Source organism: Lepidochelys olivacea (genome assembly GCF_965140295.1).
Source record: "Lepidochelys olivacea isolate rLepOli2 genome assembly, chromosome: 2".
NCBI lineage: Eukaryota > Metazoa > Chordata > Testudines > Cheloniidae > Lepidochelys > Lepidochelys olivacea.
The window spans coordinates 257,330,934-257,356,275 of NC_140412.1; the positions used below are offsets into that span (position 1 = coordinate 257,330,934).

General features: G+C 41.6%; 1 protein-coding gene across 1 annotated transcript in view; it reads right to left on the reverse strand.

Annotated features, from left to right (window-relative positions):
- Positions 1-25,342, reverse strand: part of LOC311515404 (sodium channel protein type 5 subunit alpha-like) — a 319,354-nt gene that overhangs the window by 250,676 nt on the left and 43,336 nt on the right. Inside the window, exons 2-3 of the mRNA XM_084618414.1 lie at positions 14,588-14,906; positions 10,934-11,064 (exon numbers count right to left, since the gene is read on the reverse strand). Coding sequence (XP_084474540.1) covers positions 10,934-11,064; positions 14,588-14,854 — 398 coding nt within the window. The 5' untranslated portion in view covers positions 14,855-14,906. The remainder of the gene's footprint in view (positions 1-10,933; positions 11,065-14,587; positions 14,907-25,342) is intronic.

Here is a 25,342-nt window from a genome sequence, read left to right on the forward strand (position 1 = left end):
CACAATACTAACACTGAAAATTTGCAGATGACAACAACCTGGGAGGGGTTGCAAGCAGTTTGGAGGACAGGATTAAAATTCAGAACAAACACTGACAAATTGGAGAATTGGTCTGAAATCAAAAAGAGGAAATTTAGCGAAGGTAAGTGTAGTGCTTTGCAAGTAGGAAGGAAAAATCAAATGCACAATGTCAAAATTGGTTAGGACCTAGGTGGTAGCACTGCTGAAAACAATCTGGGGTTTTAGTAGATCACAGATTGAATAAGAACCATCAATATGATGCTGTTGTGAAAAAGCTGCAAAACTGGGGTGCGTTAACAGAATTATTATACGTAAGACATGGGAGGTAACTGTCCTGTTCTACTCAGCACTGATGAGGTCTCAGCTGGAGTACTGTGTCCATTTCTGGGTGTCACACTTTAGGAAAGATGTGGACAAACTGGAGGGAGTCCAGAGAAAAGCAAAAAAAAAAAAAAAAGGTTTAGAAAACCTGACCTATGAGGAAAGATTAAAAATCTGGGCATGTTTGGTCTTGAGAAAAGACCACCCAGGGGGCACCTGATAAGTTTTCAAATATGTTAAGGGCTGCTATAAAGAGGACAGAGATCAGTACTTCTCCATGTCCACTAAAGGTACAACAAGTAGTAATGGGCTCAATTTGCGGCAAGTGAGATTTAGTTTAGATATTAGGGAAAACTTTCCAGCTATAATGGTAGTTAAGTGGAACAGGCTTCCAAAGGCGTTCCCGTCATTGGAAGTTTTTAAGAACAGGTTAGACAGACAGCTGGTAGGAATGGTGTAGATTTACTGGGTCTGCCTCAGTGTAAGGGGCTAGATTTGATGACCTCTCAAGGTCCCTTCCAACCCTACATTTCTATGATTTCAGTGTTAAATAGTCAAGAATTCTCAATCCACATTCCAGCTCTAAATATAGTTCTGCCCAATTTCCTCCATATCCTTTAATAAACAAAGAATGTTTTAGAGAGAGACATTGCTAATATAAAGAAGCAACAACCCTAGAACACAAGGTATCCTCCCATGCAGTTAACCATCAGTTACTAACCAGGCCCAAACCTGCTTAGTTTTGAGAATTAGAAAAGATCAGGCCTATTCAGATCAGTGACACCATCTGTTGTTAAGTATCCATCTGCTAGCCCGACAATTGCTATTTACTCTGACTCCTAGAATTTACTCATTCCAGAAGATGTTTTTACACTTTCAGAATCACAAAAAGTGTTGAGAAGTGCTTGTCCCCAGTGAAAGATCCCAGGGTGTAATACTCGGAAAGATCTCCAAGTTTGAAAAATTGTCTGGTTGACTCATATTTCACCTGTCTCTCCTGGTCTCTCCCAAGAAACACCAACAGAAATATCTAGAAAGAGACATGCACAATATAGTAGAGAGATCTGTTTAAGGTACTTGATAGCCTACTGGTGTGCACATCACAGGGATTAGAGACTCTGATGGGATGAGCTAAAACAGTTCACCACCTTATGGAATTTACACCAACTTTTTCAAACTTGGATGCATAAAGTTAGGCATCTATATCCATATTTTGGCTCCTTAAGGAAAGCAGCCTAATCTTCAAAAGCGCTAAGCATGATCAACTTGCACTGAAGTCAAGTGCTCAGCATCTTTGAAGACTAGGCTGTTTTTATTTAAGTGCCTTAAACATGGATGAAGAACAGATACCTAAGCTTTAGGCATACAAATTAGAGTGTCTAAGAACTTTTTTTTATTATTAATCCAAATTTTGTTGGACTGCCATTTTGCACTAGTCCCCACTATTCTTTGGCAAGTTAGAACTACTGATTGCCCCAAACAAAAACGCCAGGCCAATCTTCTCAGTCCTTGAGCTTTGGATCTGAACTCAAACTTCACTTCTCACCTTCCCCACCCTTTTACTGTCATGGGCAGAACCCAAAACTCAAACCAATCTCTCTCTCTGAATATATCGATTTGAAATCACCTGGAGAAACTATCAAAGGAAGGCACCAATCACCAAGAATGGGAACCAAGGCCATTGCAGCTGAGTGCCGAAGTGATGAGATTCCCTAGACCAAGTGCCAGAACCATCAACACACATGCCATGGCAAGGGCCTAACAATTTCAAGCAACTCACTGAACTGAAAGGAAGGGGTAAGTATTGAAAAGGATACAGTAGATCTGAGGAGCTAGAGTAACCAGAAGCTACAGCAATCACAAAGTTATCTGCAATACTGGAATTTATACCCACCGAGGGATGGTGCACTATGGACGCTAGGGGATGTAGCTTGTGTTCTAACCCATTACCACTTCCCTCCAGGGTCAAAGTCCTATGATCCATGAGAGTTCCACTGGTATCATACTAGTAAGCTAGAACCCCAAAATAAGAATACAGGTGCATGGTGTTTTTAGAGAACTGAATTTATTGTGCCCCTTTGAACTATCCTCTTCCCACGAATCCATCTTCTCTTGGGACCTATTACAACATTCCAAATTGCTGAACAGATTCAAATGGCCTTATATATCTGCCAGAGACATTTTTCCTGTCCCCCTGCCTTAATGCAGAATTTCCTCATAAAAATACAGCTGCCCATGGATGAGGACTAACAAGATTCAGTCTTGAGCTTGTGACAGTGGAAACAGTCTACTCCAGAGGGCAATAATCTCTAACATTACTGACTTCCAACAAGAGTAGTGACAGGAGGTTGGTACAATCTGGGAGAAAGCTGGTACCGGCAAGAAAAGTGATCAGGTGTTCCATTTATGTGCGCCTCTCCTGCCTGTCCTAATGGGACAAAATGCACTGCCACAATATCTTCTATCATGATAGGAGATGGGAACTGATATATCATATAAAAGCATAAATGGCCCTTTATCTCTCCAACACACATTAGAGGTGACTTTGGTGTCCCCCATTTAGGAGTGTGGCCAGACTTGTCTCCCTTCAAGGTATGATCTAGCCTCAGTGCCACGAGATTGGAAGTGGAAGCGGGTCCTTCCTCACAAACACCACTCTTATAGAAGGAGGAAGAGAAGAAGACATATCCATCTCCTTGCAGACTAATCTTGATATGGGAAGAAAGGCCCCTGGAGTAGGCCCACCTCACCCCAAAGACAACCTCTTCTTCCAAATGGCATTTGAAATATATTCCTGCCTTTTGAGAATGTACATAAGCCTGATGTTCTCAAGAATATGGCCGCATCAAATAATGGATTTGAATCTGAACGCATTAAATGGATGAGAAGATTAAAAAAAACATGCCTAAAACACAGTAATAATGCAAATTACTTCAATTAACAAAGTGTTATCAAATCCTATGCATTCTTTTCCTAGTAGAACATCTTTCAAAATAGCCAGATTGTCAAAGATAAATTGGACTAGCAAGGCTGTATAGGTCCCTGAAAAATTAGGTCCTCTCTCTATGGAAATCCCAGAGGAGGAGCTGTAGATAAATCTGTTTCATCCAAGAACCTTGGGCTCCTCATCCTGTTTGGAAGAGGATTCTTTCTTCTGCCTCCTGTGCCATTCTCTTCCACTTGCACTATATGTTCAATAATTGGAAATGGAGAGATGGTATCTACTAAACAAGTTGCTTCAGACACTTTTGTGACAGTGCACCCATTTGCTAACACTCTTCAGGAAAAAAGACAGCTTAATATTTTCATGCAAGGCAATAGATCCAATTCCTGAGTTCATGTCTGTGATATTATCTGCTTGAGTACTTGCCAGTTGAGGCTCCATTCAGCTTGGAATATTGACTTCCTGTTTATCCAGTTGCCCTTTGTATTTAGAGTTCTCTTGATGTAAATAGTGTTTATCGACTGAAAACGATGTGCTGCCTAATGTAGGAACTCTACTACCATCCTAGTGAGACTCGATCTCTTCCTTCCCTCCTTCTGCTTGTTGCTATTTGAGACAGCTGTTAGTAAGGTGTAACTGAAGTGTTTCTGGAACTAAAATGTTGTTAGCTTTATAGCATTTCACTCCCAAAAAATTATGCTCCTGATCTGACCATATTTCTTGTTCTAACATGTCTCTGAAGTGCACACCCCAAGCTCTCACTGCTTTGACTCTTGAAGGTACTGAGACTGGCTCTACCTGCATTATCATCATTTGAGTCACCACCACTTCAGGCAGCTTCTGACCGGGGACATATTTCTGCCCTCTGCAATACATACACAATCTCTATTGGTTTCATTTGGGGTTGCATGGTTGTGTGTGAGTGCAGAATGGGCCCCCAGACCTATAACTGAGAGTTGTGCATTTATTCTTTCTGTTAACAGATTGTAGTTACCAAATTCTTCTCTCAGACCAGTGCAATTCCATTGATCTTGACTGACTTCAGCGAAGTTGCACTAATGTAACAGTGAACAGAGCTGTGCCCCAGCTTCCAGCAGCAAGTGTTGAACTGTTCTTAGGTGAATCTTGAGTCATAATGAAATGTCTCTGCACAACCCCAAGGTTCTTAGTAACCTTGGAAATGTCTTGGATGGTATTATCTGTTCATTTTTAAGTTGAACTATTGTCATCTGAACCTTCACAGATATTTTCTCTGAGAGCAACATAGACTTAAGAGCATGAACTATTTCTTCCACTGGATGATGTATCCATTTAAAGGGAATTTGCTGAATTTGATAATAAATCAATAATTCTGTGATATCCCCTTAATGTCTATTATTACTCTTTTGTCGCTATGGTCACTGCTCCTACGGAATGGGCTCATACTAAAATATCACCTAGTCATTTTAGCTATGTGTGGATTCTCTGAGTTCTCAGTGTGGCTATCAATACTGGAACCTTTGTGTGACCTTGGGAGAAGCTGATAAAGCAAAAAGAAGGCAGTGGTACTGATAATAGATGTTCATATAAACAAAATAGAGTAATCTTTTACCACATAGGTGTGCCTCATGGGAGTTGTTGTTTGAGTGGCTCATGTCCCCAGTGTCTCTTATGGGCCAAACTCCCAGGCTGAACTATGTTTCCCATGATGTACACACAGTCACATGACTCTCCTGATCCACCATATGGCACAATCAGAGCCATTTGGACAAAAGAAAGAACCATGTCTCCTTCAAGGTCTCTTCTTCATAAGACACAGGAAACATGATCAGAAATGACTGAAGAGTGGGAGTTGTGTTATTTGGAATACAAATGAAGTTATGGTGGAATCGAGTAGAGGATCCAGTTCAGGTGGAGAGTGAGGTGTGCATGTCATCCAGTCCCATTTACTTTCAAACTGACTGAAATGAATTATGTTTGTCTGGGTGAATTTCACCTGGGCTAACCATGCCAGCACAAGGCCTATACACTGCCTGAGGGCTTAAGTGAGACCGATGTGGTGCACAGACTTTGTGCTAAAAGAAAAGGAGTACTTGTGGCACCTTAGAGACGAACAAATTTATTTGAGCATATGCTTTCGTGAGCTTCAGCTCACTTCATCGGATGCATTCAGCGGAAAATACAGTGGGGAGATTTATATACTGAGAGAACATGAAACAATGGGTGTTACCATACACACTGTAACCAGAGTGATCACTTAAGGTGAGCTATTACCAGCAGGCGAGAGGGGGGTAAAAAAAACCTTTTGTAGTGATAATCAAGGTGGGCCATTTCCAGCAGTTGACAAGAACGTCTGAGGAACAGTGTGGGGTGGGGTGGGGGGATAAACATGGGGAAATAGTTTTACTTTGTGTAATGACCCATCCACTCCCAGGCTCTATTCAAGCCTAAGTTAATTGTATCCAGTTTGCAAATTAATTCCAATTTAGCAGTCTCTCATTGGAGTCTGTTTCTGAAGTTTTTTTGTTGAAGTATTGCCACTTTTAGGTCTGTAATCGAGTGACCAGAGAGATTGAAGTGTTCTCCAACTGGTTTTTGAATGTTATAATTCTTGACGTCTGATTTGTGTCCATTTATTCTTTTATGTAGAGACTGTCCAGTTTGACCAATGTACATGGCAGAGGGGCATTGCTGGCACATGATGGCATATATCACATTGGTAGATGTGCAGGTGAACGAGCCTCTGATGGTGTGGCTGATGTGATTAGGCCCTGGGATGGTGTTCCCGGTGAATAGATATGTGGACAGAGTTGGCAACGGGCTTTGTTGCAAGGATAGGTTCCTGGGTTAGTGGTTCTGTTGTGTGGTGTGTGGTTGCTGGTGAGTATTTGCTTCAGGTTTGGGGGCTGTCTGTAAGCAAGGACTGGCCTGTTTCCCAAGATCTGTATTTTCCACTGAATGCATCCGAAGAAGTGAGCTGTAGTTCACGAAAGCTTATGCTCAAATAAATTTGTTTGTCTCTAAGGTGCCACAAGTACTCCTTTTCTTTTTGCGAATAAAGACTAACATGGCTGCTACTCTGAAACCTGTCATTATGCAAGGCACTGAATTTAGCCGTATGGAGTGGAAATCTATCAACTTCATGAAAAAACTCGAGCAGATACAGACAGACATCATCTTCCTTTCCAAATGCAAACAGATGGACATCATACCAAAAGGACTGAAGGTAAAAAATCCATTACAATCTACATACCACACAGACGATGCTGACAGCTTGCGCCACACGCTCTCGAAGAAACTGAGGAACCACCTGATCAACATCCTCTACAGTAAACAGGGAAAGATTAAGAATGAGCTCTCAAAACTGGATACTCTCTTAAAAAACCAACCTTCCACACAAACTTCCTCGTGGCTGGACTTTACAAAAACTAGACAAGCCATTTACAACACACACTTTGCTTCTCTACAAAAGAAAAAGGACACTAAACTATCTAAACTTCTACATGCCACAAGGGGCCACAACAGTGGTTCCCTTAACCCACCCAGCAATATTGTTAATCTATCCAACTATACTCTTAGCCCAGCAGAAGAATCTGTCCTATCTCGGGGCCTCTCCTTCTGCCCCTCCACCCCCACGAACATGATACAGTTCTGTGGTGACCTAGAATCCTATTTTCAAAGAATATTTTCGACACCTCCGACTCAAGGAATATTTCCAACACACCTCTGAACAACATACTAACCCACAGAGAGCTTCCTACCAAGACTACAAAAAGAAGGATTCTGGGTGGACTCCTCCTGAAGGTCGAAACAACAGACTGGACTTCTACACAGAATGCTTCCGCCGACGTGCACGGGCTGAAATTGTGGAAAAGCAGCATCACTTGCCCCATAACCTCAGCCATGCAGAACACAATGCCATCCACAGCCTCAGAAACAACTTCGACATCATAATCAAAAAGGCTGACAAAGGAGGTGCTGTTGTCATCATGAATAGGTCGGAATATGAACAAGAGGCTGCTAGGCAGCTCTCCAACACCACTTTCTACAAGCCATTACCCTCTGATCCCACTGAGAGTTACCAAAAGAAACTACAGCATTTGCTCAAAAAACTCCCTGAAAAAACACAAAAACAAATCCACACTGACACACCCCTGGAACTCCGACCTGGGGTATTCTATCTGCTAACCAAGATCCATAAACCTGGAAATCCTGGATGCCCCATCATCTCAGGCATTGGCACCCTGACAGCAGGACTGTCTGGCTATGTAGACTCCCTCCTCAGGCCCTACGCTACCAGCACTCCCAGCTACCTTCGAGACACCACTGATTTCCTGAGGAAACTACAATCCATCGGTGATCTTGAAAACACCATCCTGGCCACTATGGATGTAGAAGCCCTCTACACTAACATTCCACACAAAGATGGACTAAAGCCATCAGGAACAGTATCCCCGATAATGTCACGGCAAACCTGGTGGCTGAACTTTGTCCTCACCCATAACTATTTCACATTTGGAGACAATGTATACCTTCAAATCAGCGGCACTGCTATGGGTATCTGCATAGCCCCACAGTATGCCAACATTTTTATGGCTGACTTAGAACAACACTTCCTCAGCTCTCGTCCTCTAATGCCCCTACTCTACTTGTGCTACACTGATGACACCTTCATCATCTGGACCCATGGAAAAGAAGCCCTTGAGGAATTCCACCATGATTTCAACAATTTCCATCCCACCATCAACCTCAGCCTGGACCAGTCCACACAAGAGATCCACTTCCTGGAAACTACGGTGCTAATAAGTGATGGTTACAGAAACACCACCCTATACCGGAAACCTACTGACCGCTATTCCTACCTACATGCCTCCAGTTTTCATCCAGACCACACCACACGATCCATTGTCTACAGCCAAGCTCTATGACACAACCGCATTTGCTCCAATCCCTCAGACAGAGACAAACACCTACAAGATCTCTATCAAACATTCTTACAACTACAATACCCACCTGCTGAAGTGAAGAAACAGATTGACAGAGCCAGAAGAGTACCCAGAAATCACCTACTACAGGACAGGCCCAACAAAGAAAATAACAGAACGCCACTAGCCATCACCTTCAGCCCCCAAATGAAACCTCTCCAACACATCTTCAAGGATCTACAACCTATCCTGAAGGACGACCCATCATCTCACAGATCTTGGGAGACAGGCCAGTCCTTGCTTACAGACAGCCCCCAAACCTGAAGCAAATACTCACCAGCAACCACACACCACACAACAGAACCACTAACCCAGGAACCTATCCTTGCAACAAAGCCCATTGCCAACTCTGTCCACATATCTATTCACCGGGGACACCATCCCAGGGCCTAATCACATCAGCCACACCATCAGAGGCTCGTTCACCTGCACATCTACCAATGTGATATATGCCACCATGTGCCAGCAATGCCCCTCTGCCATGTACATTGGTCAAACTGGACAGTCTCTACATAAAAGAATAAATGGACACAAATCAGACGTCAAGAATTATAACATTCAAAAACCAGTTGGAGAACACTTCAATCTCTCTGGTCACTCGATTACAGACCTAAAAGTGGCAATACTTCAACAAAAAAACTTCAGAAACAGACTCCAATGAGAGACTGCTGAATTGGAATTAATTTGCAAACTGGATACAATTAACTTAGGCTTGAATAGAGCCTGGGAGTGGATGGGTCATTACACAAAGTAAAACTATTTCCCCATGTTTATCCCCCACCCCCACCTCCCACTGTTCCTCAGATGTTCTTGTCAACTGCTGGAAATGGCCCATCTTGATTATCACTACAAAAGGTTCCACCACCCCACACCGGCTCTCCTGCGGGTAATAGCTCACCTTAAGTGATCACTCTGGTTACAGTGTGTATGGTAACACCCATTGTTTCATGTTCTCTCAGTATATAAATCTCCCCACTGTATTTTCCGCTGAATGCATCCGATGAAGTGAGCTGTAGCTCACGAAAGCTTATGCTCAAATAAATTTGTTCGTCTCTAAGGTGCCACAAGTACTCCTTTTCTTTTTTCAAATACAGACTAACACGGCTACTACTCTGAGACTTTGTGCTGGCTCTCTGCACAAGGGCGAATTTCACTCAGAGATTAAATATCCCATTTGTGTCTCAGAAAGCTTCAAACTTTGGATCCAAGTGCTATCGCTAATGATGTTTATGGAAAAAACTCTGATGGACTTAAATGAGAAAAGGATCTGGGCCCATACTTTTAAAATATTATACTATCCAGATCTTTAACTTTTAAAGTGTCAGATAAAATATTTTTGTAACTATTGTCATAAATGAATACTCAAGCATTACATTGTTGTTTTTTGATAAGACATAATAGTGTATTTGTTCAGTTACATAGACAGATATTGGGCCAGGGCCTCAGATGGGAATAGACCCTTGACTTTAACTGAGCTACACTAATTTACACCATCTGAAGATCTGGCCCGTGATGTACATTTTTAACAAGCCAGGTCTTGGACTATTGAGTGTAAGTGTTTAATTTTTTAAATAATCATTTTCATAGATTCCAAGACCAGAAGGGAACATTGTGATAATCTAGTCTGACTTCCTGTATAACACAAGCCATAGAACTTGCCCCAAATAATTCCCAGAGCAGATCTTTTAAAAAAAACATCCAATCTTAATTTAAAAATTGTCAGTGATGGAGAATCCAACATGACCCTTGGTAAATTGTTCAGCATTAACACTGCAGAACAATTTTCTTTGTTTAGATTATTTAACTTGCAAGAATTCAGATGTATGCTTGTCTCCTTCCTCAGGGCTACAGCAGCTCACCTCATTTAAGTTGCATTCTACGAATTCTGAATCACTGTGTGGGTGAGGTTCTAAATTCCGTATCCTGTCATCAGTGAAATGAGTAGGAGGTTATGGGGAAGGACCTAAAGACGTTTTTGGGTCTGAGTGCAGGCTCGTACCTTTTAAGGATTACTCTGCATTGGGACATGTAAGGGTGCAATCACACCATCCCCAGCAACAGCACCCAGCTTTCCTTCTGAAAGTGCATTGTGCCTTTCTTTCCACGATTTGCTGGCCAATATAGATTTGGGGAGGAGACAATGATCCTGCCTTCTCGTCACCTACTGTGGGATGTCTAGTGCCAGCAGTAGTGTTAGCCCCACAGTTTTGTATTCACTCAACCACAAGGACAGCCCATGAGGATGGAACAGTGCTGAAGGAGCTATGCATGCATCTCAGCAGAGAATTATCACATGTGTGAAGTTTGCTTCTGACTGGGGAAGGGGACAGATGGAATTTATCCTGGTTAGCTTCCCCTGATGTATCACAGCAAATCTCCTGCACTGACTCCCAAAGGTGCCCTCTCTTACTAACTCTGGGCCAAACCTTGCTCAACTTCATTCACACAAGCAGTCTCATCTAAGTCAATGGGGCTGTTTGCATGAGTAAGACAAGTAGGGTTTAGCTCTGTATTTCCCATAAAAGCCATTTTACGCATCTTATTTAGGAAAAATCTAACACATTTCTAGTTATGTCTGTAGTAAATGAAATCAAATATGCAGCTGTCAAACAGCTTGATAAAACCAAATAATTTCATACCCACATCCGCTTGTATCAGATAACATCAGAAGGTGGGAAGTCACCTGAAAGGATATGAATGTACCAAAATTTTAATTGCTGCTCTTCTGACTGGATGGAAAGGACTAAGTATATACAAGGCAGGAGTGGCACTAAATCGAAAGATTGTCTTCCCTTTGTTCAGTACTATAAATGTCTGAAAAACAAAATGGAAAATTAAATGAGAACATTTAGTGTTTGCATTTATACATCAGGGCCCTCTCACTCAGTTCCCAACTGCAGATTCCCTCCCATCTCAGTGCCCTTAATTCCCTTCCCAGATCCTTCCAGTTGCGAATTTCCATTCACGCAATGAACAGTTCCCCAAAAGACCTTTCCAAATGCAGAGTCTTTGCCCACCTCAGGAAAAATGCCCCAAACTTCCCTCTTCACCTCCCTCTGAGCTGAAAATTCCTTCCTGTCCTATGCAGATTCCTCTGAAACCCTGTGTCACCCACGGTGGTGTTTGAGACACTGCATTTATTCTGAAGTGTGTGGTAACTGATGACCTTGTTATGGCGAGTTAGGATGCTCAGCACCTTGCAGAACCAGGCCATGAGGATCCCATCCTATAGCATGGCCTGCTCTCGAGAGCCACATCAACCCAACAAACTCACAAGCTCCAGGATAGTTCAGGGTGTCGTCTTAATGAAGACTGTCATGGTTCCTTCCCCACTCTGAACTCTGGGGTACAGATGTGGGGTCCCGCATGAAAGGCCCCCAAGCTTATTTTTACCAGCTTAGGTTAAAAACTTTCCCAAGGCACAAATTCCGCCTTGTCCTTGAACAGTATGCTGCCACCGCCAAGTGATTTAGACAAAGAACCAGGGAAAGGACCACTTGGGGTCCTATTCCCCCAAAATATTCCCCCAAGCCCTACACCCCCTTTCCTGAGGAAGGCTTGAGAATAATATCCTCACCAATTGGTACAGGTGAACACACACCCAAACCCTTGGATCTTAAGAACAATGAAAAATCAGTCAGGTTCTTAAAAGAAGAATTTTAATTAAAGAAAAGGTAAAAGAATCATCTCTGTAAAATCAGGATGGAAAATACTTTACAGGGTAATCAGATTCAAAACACAGAGGATTCCCATCTAGGCAAAACCTTAAAGTTACAAAAAACTTGGATAAACCTCCCTCTAGCAAAGGGAAAATTCACAAGTTGAAAACAAAAGGTAATCTAATGCGCCTTGCCTTATTTACTTACTCTTTTTGTAATATCAGAGACTTGTACAGGATGGTTTATAGGAGAAGGAGTTTTTTGACCTGATGCTTCTCTGCTTTCCCCAGAGAACACACCAATAAAGCCTTCCCCTCTCCCCCCCGCCCCCAAGATTTGAAAGTATCTTCTCTCCCCATTGGCCCTTTGGGTCAGGTCCCAATTTGATCTTCTTAACCCCTTACAGGTAAGGAGGAATTCTAGGCTACCCTTAGCTGTATGGTTATGACAAAGACAAATTGATCTGTCTGAACTAGGATGGATATGCTCTTGCATAATAATTATCTTCTTCCTCTTATCTCATCAGCTGGGGTCAAGTCATCATTAGCACTAAGGACTTCCTGCTTTCCATCTTCTTTGATACAGCCCATCCATTGCTTCCTCACCTTTCCTCTGAGTTTCTTTCCTATCACCCTCTCTTCCCATGCTATTTTCACCAGGTCTTCATTCATCCTCCGCATGTGTCCAAATCCATAGAGTTGCATTTCTTGGATTTTGTCAGCCACATCACAACTTTGATTTCCATCCTAATACTTGCATTTCGAATTCTGTCTTTGTGAAACTCCTCTAATGGGCAAAGACATCTCATCTCAAACACCTCTAAGCATCAAAGTTACTATCTCTTTTGTCACCCATGCTTCTGCACTATACAGCATTGTGGGGTGCACCACTGTTCTGTACAGTTGGGATTTTAGTCTCAGTGGCATATGCTTGTCATTCACAACCCCTGTGATGTTATTCTATGCTCTTCCAGCACTCCCCAATCTCAATTGTATCACATTCAAACTCTTCCAGTGCTCTCCAATCTGAACTATATCTGACCAAACTTGCCATCTTCCCATGCACAGAAGTACTTGAACTGGTCAAGCTGGTTTAGTCTGACTCCATTAATCTCTATATCTAGTTTCCCTGTGGCATCTCCACTGCCCACATGACCTCAATCTTAGTCATGCTCATTTTCATCAGATGCCATTTTAGCTAGTCATACCACTGGTTTAATATTTCTTCTAGATCTTCCATTTGAGGATGCACTAATTGGTATGTCATCTGCATACAGGAGCCTGTTCATGCATAATACCCTCCACTAATTCCTTGTTTCATTCCTGGCCAAATTCTCACATAGAATGAGCACCCCACTGCCAGCACTGTCTGACCCCATAGCCAATGAGGATGGGACTAAAAGGTTCACCCCAAGGTCACCCCAAGCAAAAGGGATCCTCAGATGGCAGAAAATTAGTGCGGAACCTCTTACGCTGCTCTTCCTTCATGCTGCCAGCAGAGCAGGGGACTGAAAACAGCTAGGCAGCCAATAAATGCCCTAACTGCGCACAGAGAGACTGACCTGCATGTGGAGGCAGCAAGATCAGGGCAGTTCAAATGTGAGCTGTAAGCAATTTTGGAACTTACCCATCAAGAATCTGGCTTTCAAGACTAAAATACTACAGCAATGTCCTGTTGCTTCTGCCTGGGCACGCTGTATTTAAATAGCCACAGATTATTATAGACTGATTCCAGGCATCTCAAGTAAATAATCTACTTCTGTGTCTATTTAACTTTTGTTACTTTTTCTATTTAAGTTTTTACAACGTAGGAACAAAAATGCCAGTGATTACATCAAGGAAACATATAGTAATTTCATGTACAGATTTAAACATACAGTCTAGAGGAATACATCAAAAAATTGAAAGTTCTCAGAATGCTCGTTTGTGGGTGTTATTTTCTCATCCATGTTATAACATGTTTGAAGTACAGGAAAGCAAGTTACGCAGTCATGCAGTCAACAGCCTTTTGAGGGAGCTGCTTGTACTGTAGTGGCTCTGGTCCAGCCCACACGATTCTCACCAGGTGATATTCACTCCAGAATGAAATCCACCCTGGTGCAGAGGGCCAGCACACTGCACCAGTTAAATCCCACCATAAGTCCTATTTTGACACTTTAAATGAGGCTGAAATGGTGCCTGGGCTTTTGCTGTCCCTCTGCAGAAAAATGAATTTCACTTTTCAAGAATGGTTTGCATATATACCTCTTACGCTATGTAGGTGATAGTCCCTCCTGTGCAGAAGGCCAGCAAAAGGCCCAAGGAACCACATAAACCCTTAACAAGAAGGGCTTAAGTTAGGCTTAATAATGCACAGGACCTTGGTCCTTGCATGAAATTCATGCAAAGAGAGGAAAGTACAGTAGATGGAACCCACAATTTCATTTAACTCATTTAATGTTCTCTTCTCACATAACACTGTATATTCATATGCAATGTTACTTGAGCTAAGCTTTTATTCCACTATGCCCCTCTGTTTAGTGCTCCGGAGGAAGTTCTGCCCTCATTAGCTCTCCAATCCTTAAACCAGAAGAAACCATTTTTACTGAGCAAGGAAAGACAAAACCAGAGTCCCCGCATAAAATATCTCCCATCTTAGAAAGCAAATGTAAAACAACACATGCTTCTGAAGGCTCTAACCTTGTGGTCACTGTAGTAAGGGTCAAGATCCTCCAGTGGTTCCCCAATGAGCTCTGGAGGAAGAGTCCCATAGATATCAGGCAACTTTTTGCAAGCTTGTAAGTCAAACTGTGGCTGAGGCTTTTCTTCATCATCTGGCTGATCTCTGTATTCCTGCTTGGCATTCCTTGCAAGTTTCTCTGCAATTCGCTTCTCAATAGCAGCCAAGGATTCAGGTGTGAACCGGTGGAAGCTATTAGAACCTGGTGGTAACAAGAAGTCGGCCATCTTTTCATCCTGCTTCTTCTGTACTGGTCGTTACTCCAAGTAGGGGAAACAGCTAAAACAAAAGGGATCAAGGTAAGTGACTAGAGAATTGGCAAGCCAGCAAACAGAACAATGCATGAGTTAGCAACAATCAGGTAACCTTTTGCCCAATTGTATGTGTCCAATAAAACACTAGGGAAAATAAAACTAATTGAAAAAATAATTCAAATGAGGAGTTGTCTGAGTGATCAAATCTGAATAGCTTTTATAGATTGAGGGTAGACTTTTGAAAAGCACCTAAATCCCACTTTCAAAAGTGCTTTATGTACTTAGCACTTAAGTCTCATTGAAAGTCATTGGGATTTAAAGAATCTTGAGTCACTTAAGGACATTTGAAAATCTCCACCGTAAGTGTCTGTAATATTTTCTTACATCACTTATTTTCTTGCAGGTTCAGGAAGAGGCATCTTCCACATTCATATCAGTGCCCTGAACAGCTACAAGTTTTCTCCTGCTTTACATCCTACTACCCTAGAAAAAAGAAAAGGAGTACTTGTGGCACCTTAGAGACTAACCAATTTATTTGAGCATGAGCTTTCGTGAGCTACAGATGAAGTGAGCTGTAGCTCACGAAAGCTCATGCTCAAATAAATTGGTTAGTCTCTAAGGTGCCACAAGTACTCCTTTTCTTTTTGCGAATACAGACTAACACGGCTGTTACTCTGAAACCTACCCTAGAAAAGTGGAGGAACAAATGTTCAGTTAGGCATAAAGTTAGTCACCTAAATGCATATTTGGACACCTTAATAAAAGTGGTCTGATTTTCACACATGCTGAGCAATCAACACTTCCAATTCAGCACCTCTCAAAATCAGCCCACTACTATTTAGTTATCTAAATACAGATTGATTTAAAAGTCTAACTTTTGGCACCCAAGATTATATATCTTGGCCTGAGTATGCTTCCTCATCAAAATTCCCAACTCCTGCCAGAATGGAAAATAGGTGACTGGAACTGGTAATTCTTGCATCTATATTAACTTACAGGAATAAAATGCAAATGCAAAACCATACCAGAGGAATAATGGACTTACAGATCTTCCCTAAAGGACACACTGATAGCTGTTAAAATTAATGTAAAAATACATTATTACTAAAAAATCTGGGGTGAATTCATCCCTATGTCAAGAGCCTGCACAATATCTATGCACTGTTTAAGTCCCATTGAAGCCTTATTTTGAAGTCTTCTGTGGGACTTAAACAGCACAGAGGCCTTGAGCTGGTCCCCTACACGAGGGTGGGCTGAGAAATGTTTTGCCAGCAAGAGTAATCTTCATTCTCTAATATGTATCAATAAAACACATATTACATGAGAAATGAAGAGGCTTTTTAACCCACAGCAGCAAGACCATACTTACTAAATTAAAATCTAACTCAGTGACAAACAAAATCAACTCAGGTTTTGAGGTGTGGTACACTATTGCTTTGGCCTGCTTATGCTGGACACCTGTTTTGTTTAGCTACCTATTATTTTTCTCTGCTTTCAAATATTATTTGTTTACTTATACCGGATACGTCCTGATAGTCTGCTTCTATTAAGCTCTGTGATGACAGCATTTTTTGTTAGCAAACAAACCCTTAACTGGATCCTGTATGACAAAGAGCATATTTATTGACTCAATTTATTTGAGGAAAGTAGTCTTTGAAATAGCTATTGTTTTTCCTGTTCTGACTTTTTCAAGATGAATTCATTAGATTGTCATTGATCATGACATATCATAGGGGAATGACTTGCATTATCCTGTATATCATACTTCACATTGCTGCCGATCTGAACAGCTAGGGTTCAGATGAATTAGTATACTGACTTGAGTTCAGATAATCTGTACACTCTTCTTCAGTTATATCTTCCCTTAAATTCCCCAACTTGCTCCCCTCCTTATATCGCCATTGTCATGAAAAAACAGGAAGTTACAAAAGCCTTTCAGCAAACCAGAAATGAGTTTTCTTACACTCTCATTGTTCTCTGACTCAATACCACAACTGCAAACAAATGGCATTTTCAGTCCCATAAATAACACCAGAGACATGGGCCAGCTAATCCTCTTGTTGTCCTTATACTGTGAAACATGTCTTATGTGACCACTGAAGGGAATGACAAAAAATGGTTGGTTAACAGTGGTGGTCTCTTAATACAGGTGGAGCACTATAGCCAGTACATTTGGGAACTATTTCGGGGTGGTTTCTTAGGTCAGGAGTTTGCTGGAACAGGGTGATTCTGTAAACATGTTTTTGTGTACCAGTATCCAAATCGATCTCAAGCATCTATGCACAACAGAGAGAAGAGCAATCGTTCCCTGAACTAACTATGTCAGGAGTAGGCATCTCGGAGCCCATCAGGTGCGGGAACTGCAGTGCTGTTACTGAGACAAAACATAATCAAACAAACCAACCAACCAAGAGATACAATATAGAATGTTCTTTTCTTTGGCTTGGTTTATCACCAGAGTAGATGAAAAGATTCTGAGAAGCAATGCAGAGAACCATGAAACATGACACAATACAGTCAGGCAGCAAATTCTGACCATCCATTTCCTGCCTAGCATTTTCATTGGGGAAACCTCCAAATGCCAGCTGCAATCGCAATTAAACATCTGAAAATCATGGGCTTGTGGAGCCAGGAACTAAGAGGGGCAAATTTAGCATTTAGTCTAAGTGGGCCGGATTCTCTTGACTTGCACATGCACAGATGTGCAAAAGTAACTGTAGAATGCCACCAAATCAGCATTCCCCACTCATGTGCACAGGTAATAGCTTTTACACTCAGGTTGCACAGACGAAAATTACTACACAAGAAGCTTAATTCTTCTTTGATGAAGATAGGAGCAACTATGTTGAAGTTATACTAGCACAAGATTGGTGTGAGGGGAGAATCAAACTCCTGGCACAATGCATTGGAGAATCAGGCCCAGTGGCCCGATTCTAACATGAAACCAAACTTGTGCTCAGAGGAGAAGGGAAATGATTATATACTACCCCTGTGATCCCCAGAGCTGTAAAGGAGCTCCTTTGCTCAGCCCATGCACACTTTCAAGACATGCAGTGATGAGGCAAGGCTTCCTGCTGACCCTGCATCAGCTTTTATACACCTTGACTGCATTTTGCAGACAGAGCTGAGCTAGCTGCATATGTATGTGTAGTGCAGCCTTCCTTAGCTGTACACTTTACAAATGTAGCATGAGTTGGTGGATCGTTTACTGTGTAAGCATATCATGCAACTTTCAATGGGTCATAAGGTGGTCATGTAACGCCAACGGACCCTGGTCATCAGCAGGTGGGATTGAACCTGGGACCTCTGGAGCTTAGAGCATGAGCCTCTACTGCATGAGCTAAAAGCCAACTGGCTGTTAGCTAAGGCTGCAGAGCAAACTCATTAATCTCTCTCTCTCTCTCTCTAAGTGATCTCAGTGCCACTAGATGGGACAGAACACCACACCCAGGATGTGTGTGGGTTACATACTTCCCCTAGCTGAGGAAGCATGTCTCAAGCTTCAGATCCTGGACAAGCCCTCACTTGTAATGCCAACAGATCCCAGTGGTTGGCTGGCGGGACTGAACTTGGGGCTTCTGGATCTTAGTGTATGAGCCTCTACTGTATGAGCTAAAAGCCAACTGGCTATTAGCTAAAGCTGTAGAGCAAACTCATTAATCTCTCTCTCTAAGTGGTCTCAGTGCCACTTGGAGGGACAGAACACCATATGCAGGAGGTGTGTGGGTTACTGTCACATCAAAATTAATTTTCACCAGAAAACTCTAAGACACTTCTCCCTAATGAGGGCTATTTTCATACCTTACTGACATCTGCAACTCCTAGTGAGTAAGGGAATGGGAAAGGGCATTCTACATTCTCTTTATGCTCAAAAATGGCTGAACCATTTTTGCTCAAACTTTCTTTAAAAAAAAAAAAAAAACAACAAACCTGCAAACATAGATCAAGCCTTAAATATTTCAATCCAAAAGATTGAAGTTTCAGAAAGTTCTAAGTGACCAAAATTAATGTGTTAGAATGGAAATGGTTATGCAATCTTAATTATAGCAGTTACTGCTACTCCTTCTATAATCTCTTATCAAGATTTCTATTTACCATCATTTTCGTGATGGAAAAAGCTTTAAAATGTTTTTCATTCTTACACTACACTTATCAAACCTGCTACGTTTCAAAGTATATATTTAACATAGTTATTCTTCAAACTCAGACATATTAAGGAAATGGCCCAAATGATTTAACGGGTCTTTATCATGTCTAATTTCTTCCAATCTATGAATTACAAACATTTCTACAAATAGCCTGGGTCAGAACAGATGTTTCTAAATATAGTATGAAAGCACACAACTTAAAAAGGAAAATCATCAATGACTGAATCAAAGAACTGAAATGCAGGTTTTTTTAATGCGATAATGGCTGTTGTGACTCACATTTTTCACAACAGAGTCTGTATATTTCCACTCCTCTCAAGCACTTTTTTGAAGCGTGAAGCTTCAAAGACCTGTCCAACACACTGTGTTTCTGTAGAATCATTATGCATGGAATGAACATTTCTCTCCTTAATCCTACTTAAACCCTGGCAACACCAGCCTGTGCTGATAAAAATGGATTGGTTATGTAAACAGGGTTGATCAGATATCAAAGTACCAACATAACTGGTTCCTATGTCATAGTAGTGAATGGAAACAATCAATAAAATGTTGTCAACATTAAAAATGATTGTATTTGATAAAATCAGTACTCCCCCAGTAACTGTAATCCTTCTACTTTTCTCCACCCTGAAGAAGTCTTTCAGTTTTTATTCTTAAAGGTAAAGTCACCCCTGTTCACAAGATCCATGCAGCATTTAAGACACACTCAAGTTCTCAAAATAGGGCTTATGTGGTGCATAGGCTAGTGCTGGCTCTCTAGTGCTGGGATAAATGGGTCTACAAATTTACCCTAATTGTGAGCTCAACTTGAGAAGTGAGTGAAATTTCATGGAATGTCATGCAATCCAGAACAAACATTGATGGGGAAAGGTGCAAAAGCAAGACAGAAATACTGAATTAGTACAAACAAAAAGACCTACTGATACAATTCAAGGACTGTGTTAAGATTATGACTGGTAAGCAAGAAGAGTAGAGGACCAGAAAATCAAATCAATCAAGTGGCGGACAAAATATGAAGGGATGGACTCTTCCTCCCATCACTCCCTTTTGGGAGCCTTAAAGAGAGCCTTAAAGACTTGTGATCAAAATTGGCAACTGGAAAGACCTTCACCATCATGGCTGCCACCCCCACCATCTCCTGGGATGCCAGAGCTTCTCTGTCCTAATCCCGAGAGATATCTTGACCATGCCAGAGAGAGGGACCCAGATCACACCACCACTTCCACTGGCACCAGCTAAATTCCAAATACCACCTGGGATGTGAGACTTAGTCTATTCTTCCCTTTCTCCCCTCCATGTGTCCTTTTCTTTCCCCACCTTATTTCTTCTCTTTGCTATCCCTGTCCTTTTTCCTTCTGTCTAATAAGAGTCTGTCTTAGCCAGCCAAGACTGGATATTTTGCAACAGTGCTGTAAGCCTGTGACCAGAAAGATGCAGTTAAAAGCAATACCATAAGCAGCCCAGTGCTGGTACAAGTTTGCCAATTTTTGGGAGACTGTGCGGTGCCTGTGTTTCTCCAGCGGTAAGGCTGCAAGTGAAACTCAGTGCCCGAGACAGAAGCTGCATTTCTATTTTTACTGTTCTTTTCTCTCCCACCTTTGTGTGTGCATTTGTTTTGTCTTCTAAGAAACAAGATCAGACTTTAACAGCAGCAACACATCTCTATTAATTCTTCACTTTTTTCCCATCTTTATCATCTTTAATACCATCTAAAAGACAGTCAAACAAGAGGGGTGTTTTCCTTCTAAAAACTCTCCCTAGCTAAAGCGAAAGAGAACAAGGGATGTTGTTAAAACAAAAGCCTTATTTAAAGCCTTACTTTTCAAATACTCTGTTTTCCTTCTTTCCTGTATCTTTAATAAAAGGTTAAAAGGATTTTTAATGGTGCATTTGCCATGGTACTAATCATGGAAGCATAGAAGATTAGGGTTGGAAGAGACCTCAGGAGGTCATCTAGTCCAACCCCCAGCTCAAAGCAGGACCAACACCTACTAAATCATCCCAGACAGTGCTTTGTCAAGCTGGGCCTTAAAAACCGCTAAGGAAAGGGATTCCACCACCTCCCTAGGTAACCCATTCCAGTGCTTCACCACCCTCCTAGTGAAATAGTGTTTCCTAATATCCAACCTAGATGCCCCACACTGCAACTTGAGACCATTGCTCCTTGTTCTGTCAGCAGGCTGATGTCTCTGTATAAACAAACCCTGAACCTTGTTTAACACGATTTAATGTTGGACAGGGACTGAGTTATGTTCACACCTTTGACCTTTTGGGCCCCTGTATTCCATCTAAATTAATACAACACTACACATTGGTGACTTTCACCCTAAAGGCCTGATTATAGCTTGGGCGGCACACCTGTGCAGGGGGATAATTGGGAATAAGACCCACAACCCTTATGTTCCTCCATTTCCTCCCCAGACCTTCAGCCAGAGTGCCCAGGAGTTTGCTCCTGCTACTATCCATGCGGTGATGGCTAGCAGCAAATTACTACCCCTTGGAGCCAGAGAGATACCCCTTCCCTTAGAGATTCCCTTAGAGACTCCTTCCCTTAGATATGCCTCAGGCAGCACAGCAATGGGCTAGTTTTTTATTGTAGCCTGTGACTCTGTGACACAATCTAGCCCTAAACGAGAGGCAGAATAACCTGGTGACACCAGTGCTAATCTGGAGCTAAGGAACCTGGGTTCAGTTCTCTGCTCTGCCCCAGATTCCTTCTGTGTGCTTGGGGAGGTCACTCTCTCTCTGTGCCTCATTTCCCCATCTGTAAAATGGGGATAATAGCTCTTCCCTACCACACAGGTAGGTTGTTAAGATAAATATATTATAGATTCTCAGGAGTGCAGATGCTATGCTAGGCTGAGCCAAGTAAGTATCTATTGTCAGTCGAAAGAAAGCAACAGTGTTCAAAGGCTAATGGCCGGCGTTGGCCAGCCTTGTTCATGTTGAACAGTACCTTAAGTCCTCAATTACTCGCATTGATTTCAATGGGACTCCTCACAGAATAAGGTAGTACTCAACATGAACTAGGGTGACAGAATCTGGCCCTTAACAAGAAATAACATTTCCATTTGAATTATATTAGATGTAAAAGTTAAACAAAAACAAACTGAGCCCAATATTCCAAAGTTGTATTTTTTGTGTAAGAGATATTAGGTCGAAGTGTAGGCATTGTTGTCTGCACTAGCCCCATGACAAAAATCAAAGATGGGTTTCTTTTAAATTATTTGATGCTGCCCATAACATTTGCATTCCCCCCCACCCCATTTGATATGATCTCTTTGGCATTTTCCTTTGGCTCCTAGAGTGGACTGCTGTCTCCAGTGGCGCAAAACGTGGGAATACTGGGATAGGGACATGCAGAGTGAATGATGAACATATGCAATTTAGGGTTACTGGCATAGGTACAGAAACTCATATGTGCGTGCACACACTCTATTCTCCTGTTTATGAAGAATGCAAAATGGTATGGGATGGGGTGATACAAAGGTTCTATTGCCAGGAGTTTGAGAGGGTCCAGTAAGATAATGTTTTCAAAAGCACTTAAATCATTTAGGAGCTTAAGTCCCACGGAATAAACAATGGGACCTAGGCTCTTAAGTGACTTAGGTTCTTTCAAAAAGTTTAATCGCAATCCACAAGATGCATTTTGCAGCTTAGTTCATTCACATTGTTAAAGTGCTTCAAGTTCCTCAGTCTGAAGATGTTATGGGAGATTCTCCATATACTGAATAATTTCTATGTTGCTACCGATGTGTATGTTTAGAGAGTATAACACATGAGAACACGAGAGGTGAACAGAATAAAGCAGTCCTTGAAATTTCACAGAATGCACTCATTATTTCTGTAAAAGCTGAGCACAGTTTTTTGTTGGGGTTTTCCAAAAAGCATAATTTAGTCAAGTCCACAAAAGATGATTTACTTAGTGAGTTTTCCTAACATGGATTATCATCGGCTAGATCACCATCTGGTGTAACTCAGCATAGCTCTGCTCATTTAAATGGAGCTACACCAATTACAATGACAGAGGATGTAGTCTGTTATGACTAAAGACAGACAGCAAGGAATGCTTTTAAAATATATAAAAACCTTTAAGATTACCATATATGTCAGAAAGTATGTCACTGGTGTTTTTTTATTTTACATTAGTCCTCATGAAAGATCCCAAAGGCAAAGGAAGCTGAAGGCCTGTGTTTATTTTTAGAATAAATACAACACAAGCAGCAACCTGAAATTCTTAACTCTTCTTTGGTGTGTGTGCTAAGGGAGTTCCCTCTTGTACAAGTATTCAATCCTTACTGAGCCCCTTAGTTGAAAGTGCAAACAGGGATATTGACAATTGCGGTACTTTTTTTTTTTGGACACAAACACTCTGTTTGTTAGGAATGGGACTAATTCCTCCAATTTATTTCACATAGTCCATATAGTTTCACATAGTTAACAGATGGTAATGACTTGCAGTCCCTACTAACCTGGGTCAAATTCAAGCTGGTGACCTACAGATGAAAGGTTTTATATCATGTTACCAATCCCCTGAGCCACACATACCAAACATTGTACTCAGAAGAAAAGAACTCAGAAGTGTGGGTTTCTGAAACTGTCCAACAAAATCTCATTGAAGTGGCTAAGATTTTTATTAGTGCAGGAGGATAGTTTTTAGGAGATGTACAATACTGAAGTAACGGGTGACACTGATACTGTCATGTAAACCCAGGTATGAGATTCAGTTTCTTTGTTACATGCTTTGCCAGGCAACCCTACAGGTTGTTGTGACATCACATAATGCGGTAATGAGATGCTTCTTTCCTAAAATCAGACATGTTTGTACACCTTGTGTATAAGCCAAAAGCAGAACTGGTGTAAATAAAGGAAGGACACAATTTACAGTCATGTCAGGGAAAAAGCAGCAGCCTCCATAGTACATCAAAAATGAAACCTCTGAATAACTGACCCACAAGCCCTTTATCAGCTTCCAGCCAACTCTGCCTCCACTGTATCTGCTTATAAATCCAGTTTAATGAGTTTTGCTGTAGCAGAATCATTGCATTCTGACATTACCATTGACTTATTGATAAGATAAAGTCTTCTGAAAACTAACATGAGCTAAAAGGAAATGAATTCAGAGGATTCCATCCTCATATTATAGTAGCATTGGGGAACGACAAACATTATGCCTAGAATTAAATACTGGTGCCAGGTAACAATTCTCTGATGATAAAATACTTCATATTACTTTTAGTGAGCTCAAATATACTGCTTTCTTTTCATGTGCTGCTATTTCAAATTATACAGACATTGGCTTGTATAAATAAGTCAGAGGGGTGAGCTGTAGCTCACGAAAGCTTATGATCAAATAAATTGGTTAGTCTCTAAGGTGCCACAAGTACTCCTTTTCTAGTTACTGTACAGTTACTGATGCACATCTGTATAGGTTTCCAAATAATACAATTCACTGAAGCCCACCAGGGTTTGGTATCTATTCCTACCTACTCCCAGAATATCTCCCCCACCCTGCCTTTCATCTCCGTCAACAAATCACTGCACAAAGCTATCCCCCTCATGTAAACCCTCTTTCTTCCCTTACTCCTTTTACCATGGTTCTTCCATATACCTCCTTCCACTCCAACCCCTCTCCCTGCAATGAGTTTTAACCATCAAGCTGAACACATAGCTGACCCATGTGATCTTATTACTGTAGCCCTCTTTCCATTTGTCTTTGATTGTAAGTGCTTGTAAGCCCAGGGGACTCTGTTTACGTATGTGTTTGGAGAGTGCCCAGCATGGTGGAGCCCTGACCCTGAGTGGGACCTCTGAGTGCTACTGTAATATGAATATTAACATGAGACCTGTGTGAACCAAATCAAAGGTCATACATTTAGAACTGCAGTAGCAAAATTAGCTCGGTGGGTAAAGGAAGTGGAAGTTCTTGAAAGACAAACTGCAGAAGGAGAGGATGAGGAAAGGGAGTTTGCCTTTGTTTGCTGGAATGTATTTAAAATGTGCTTCATTATTTGGTGGAATGGAGATTTAACAGTGTTGTTTGGAAAAGCTGGCGGATATCCCACTCTGATGGAGGGAAAGAGATTCTTCTCCCTGGGAGAGTGAGAGATTATTGTTTTCTAAGGAAAATGGATATTCTGCCTGTTTACCATCAAAAATTGCATATGTCCAGAGGCCAAGTTTAGCAATCAGAGAATTAAGAACTTACCTAGGGTCTAGGGGCCAATCCACAGCCCACTTAACCCAACAGGGATCTTTCCTTTGACTTCAATTGGCTTTGGGGCCGGCCCCAGGAGTATGAAAGATGGAAACA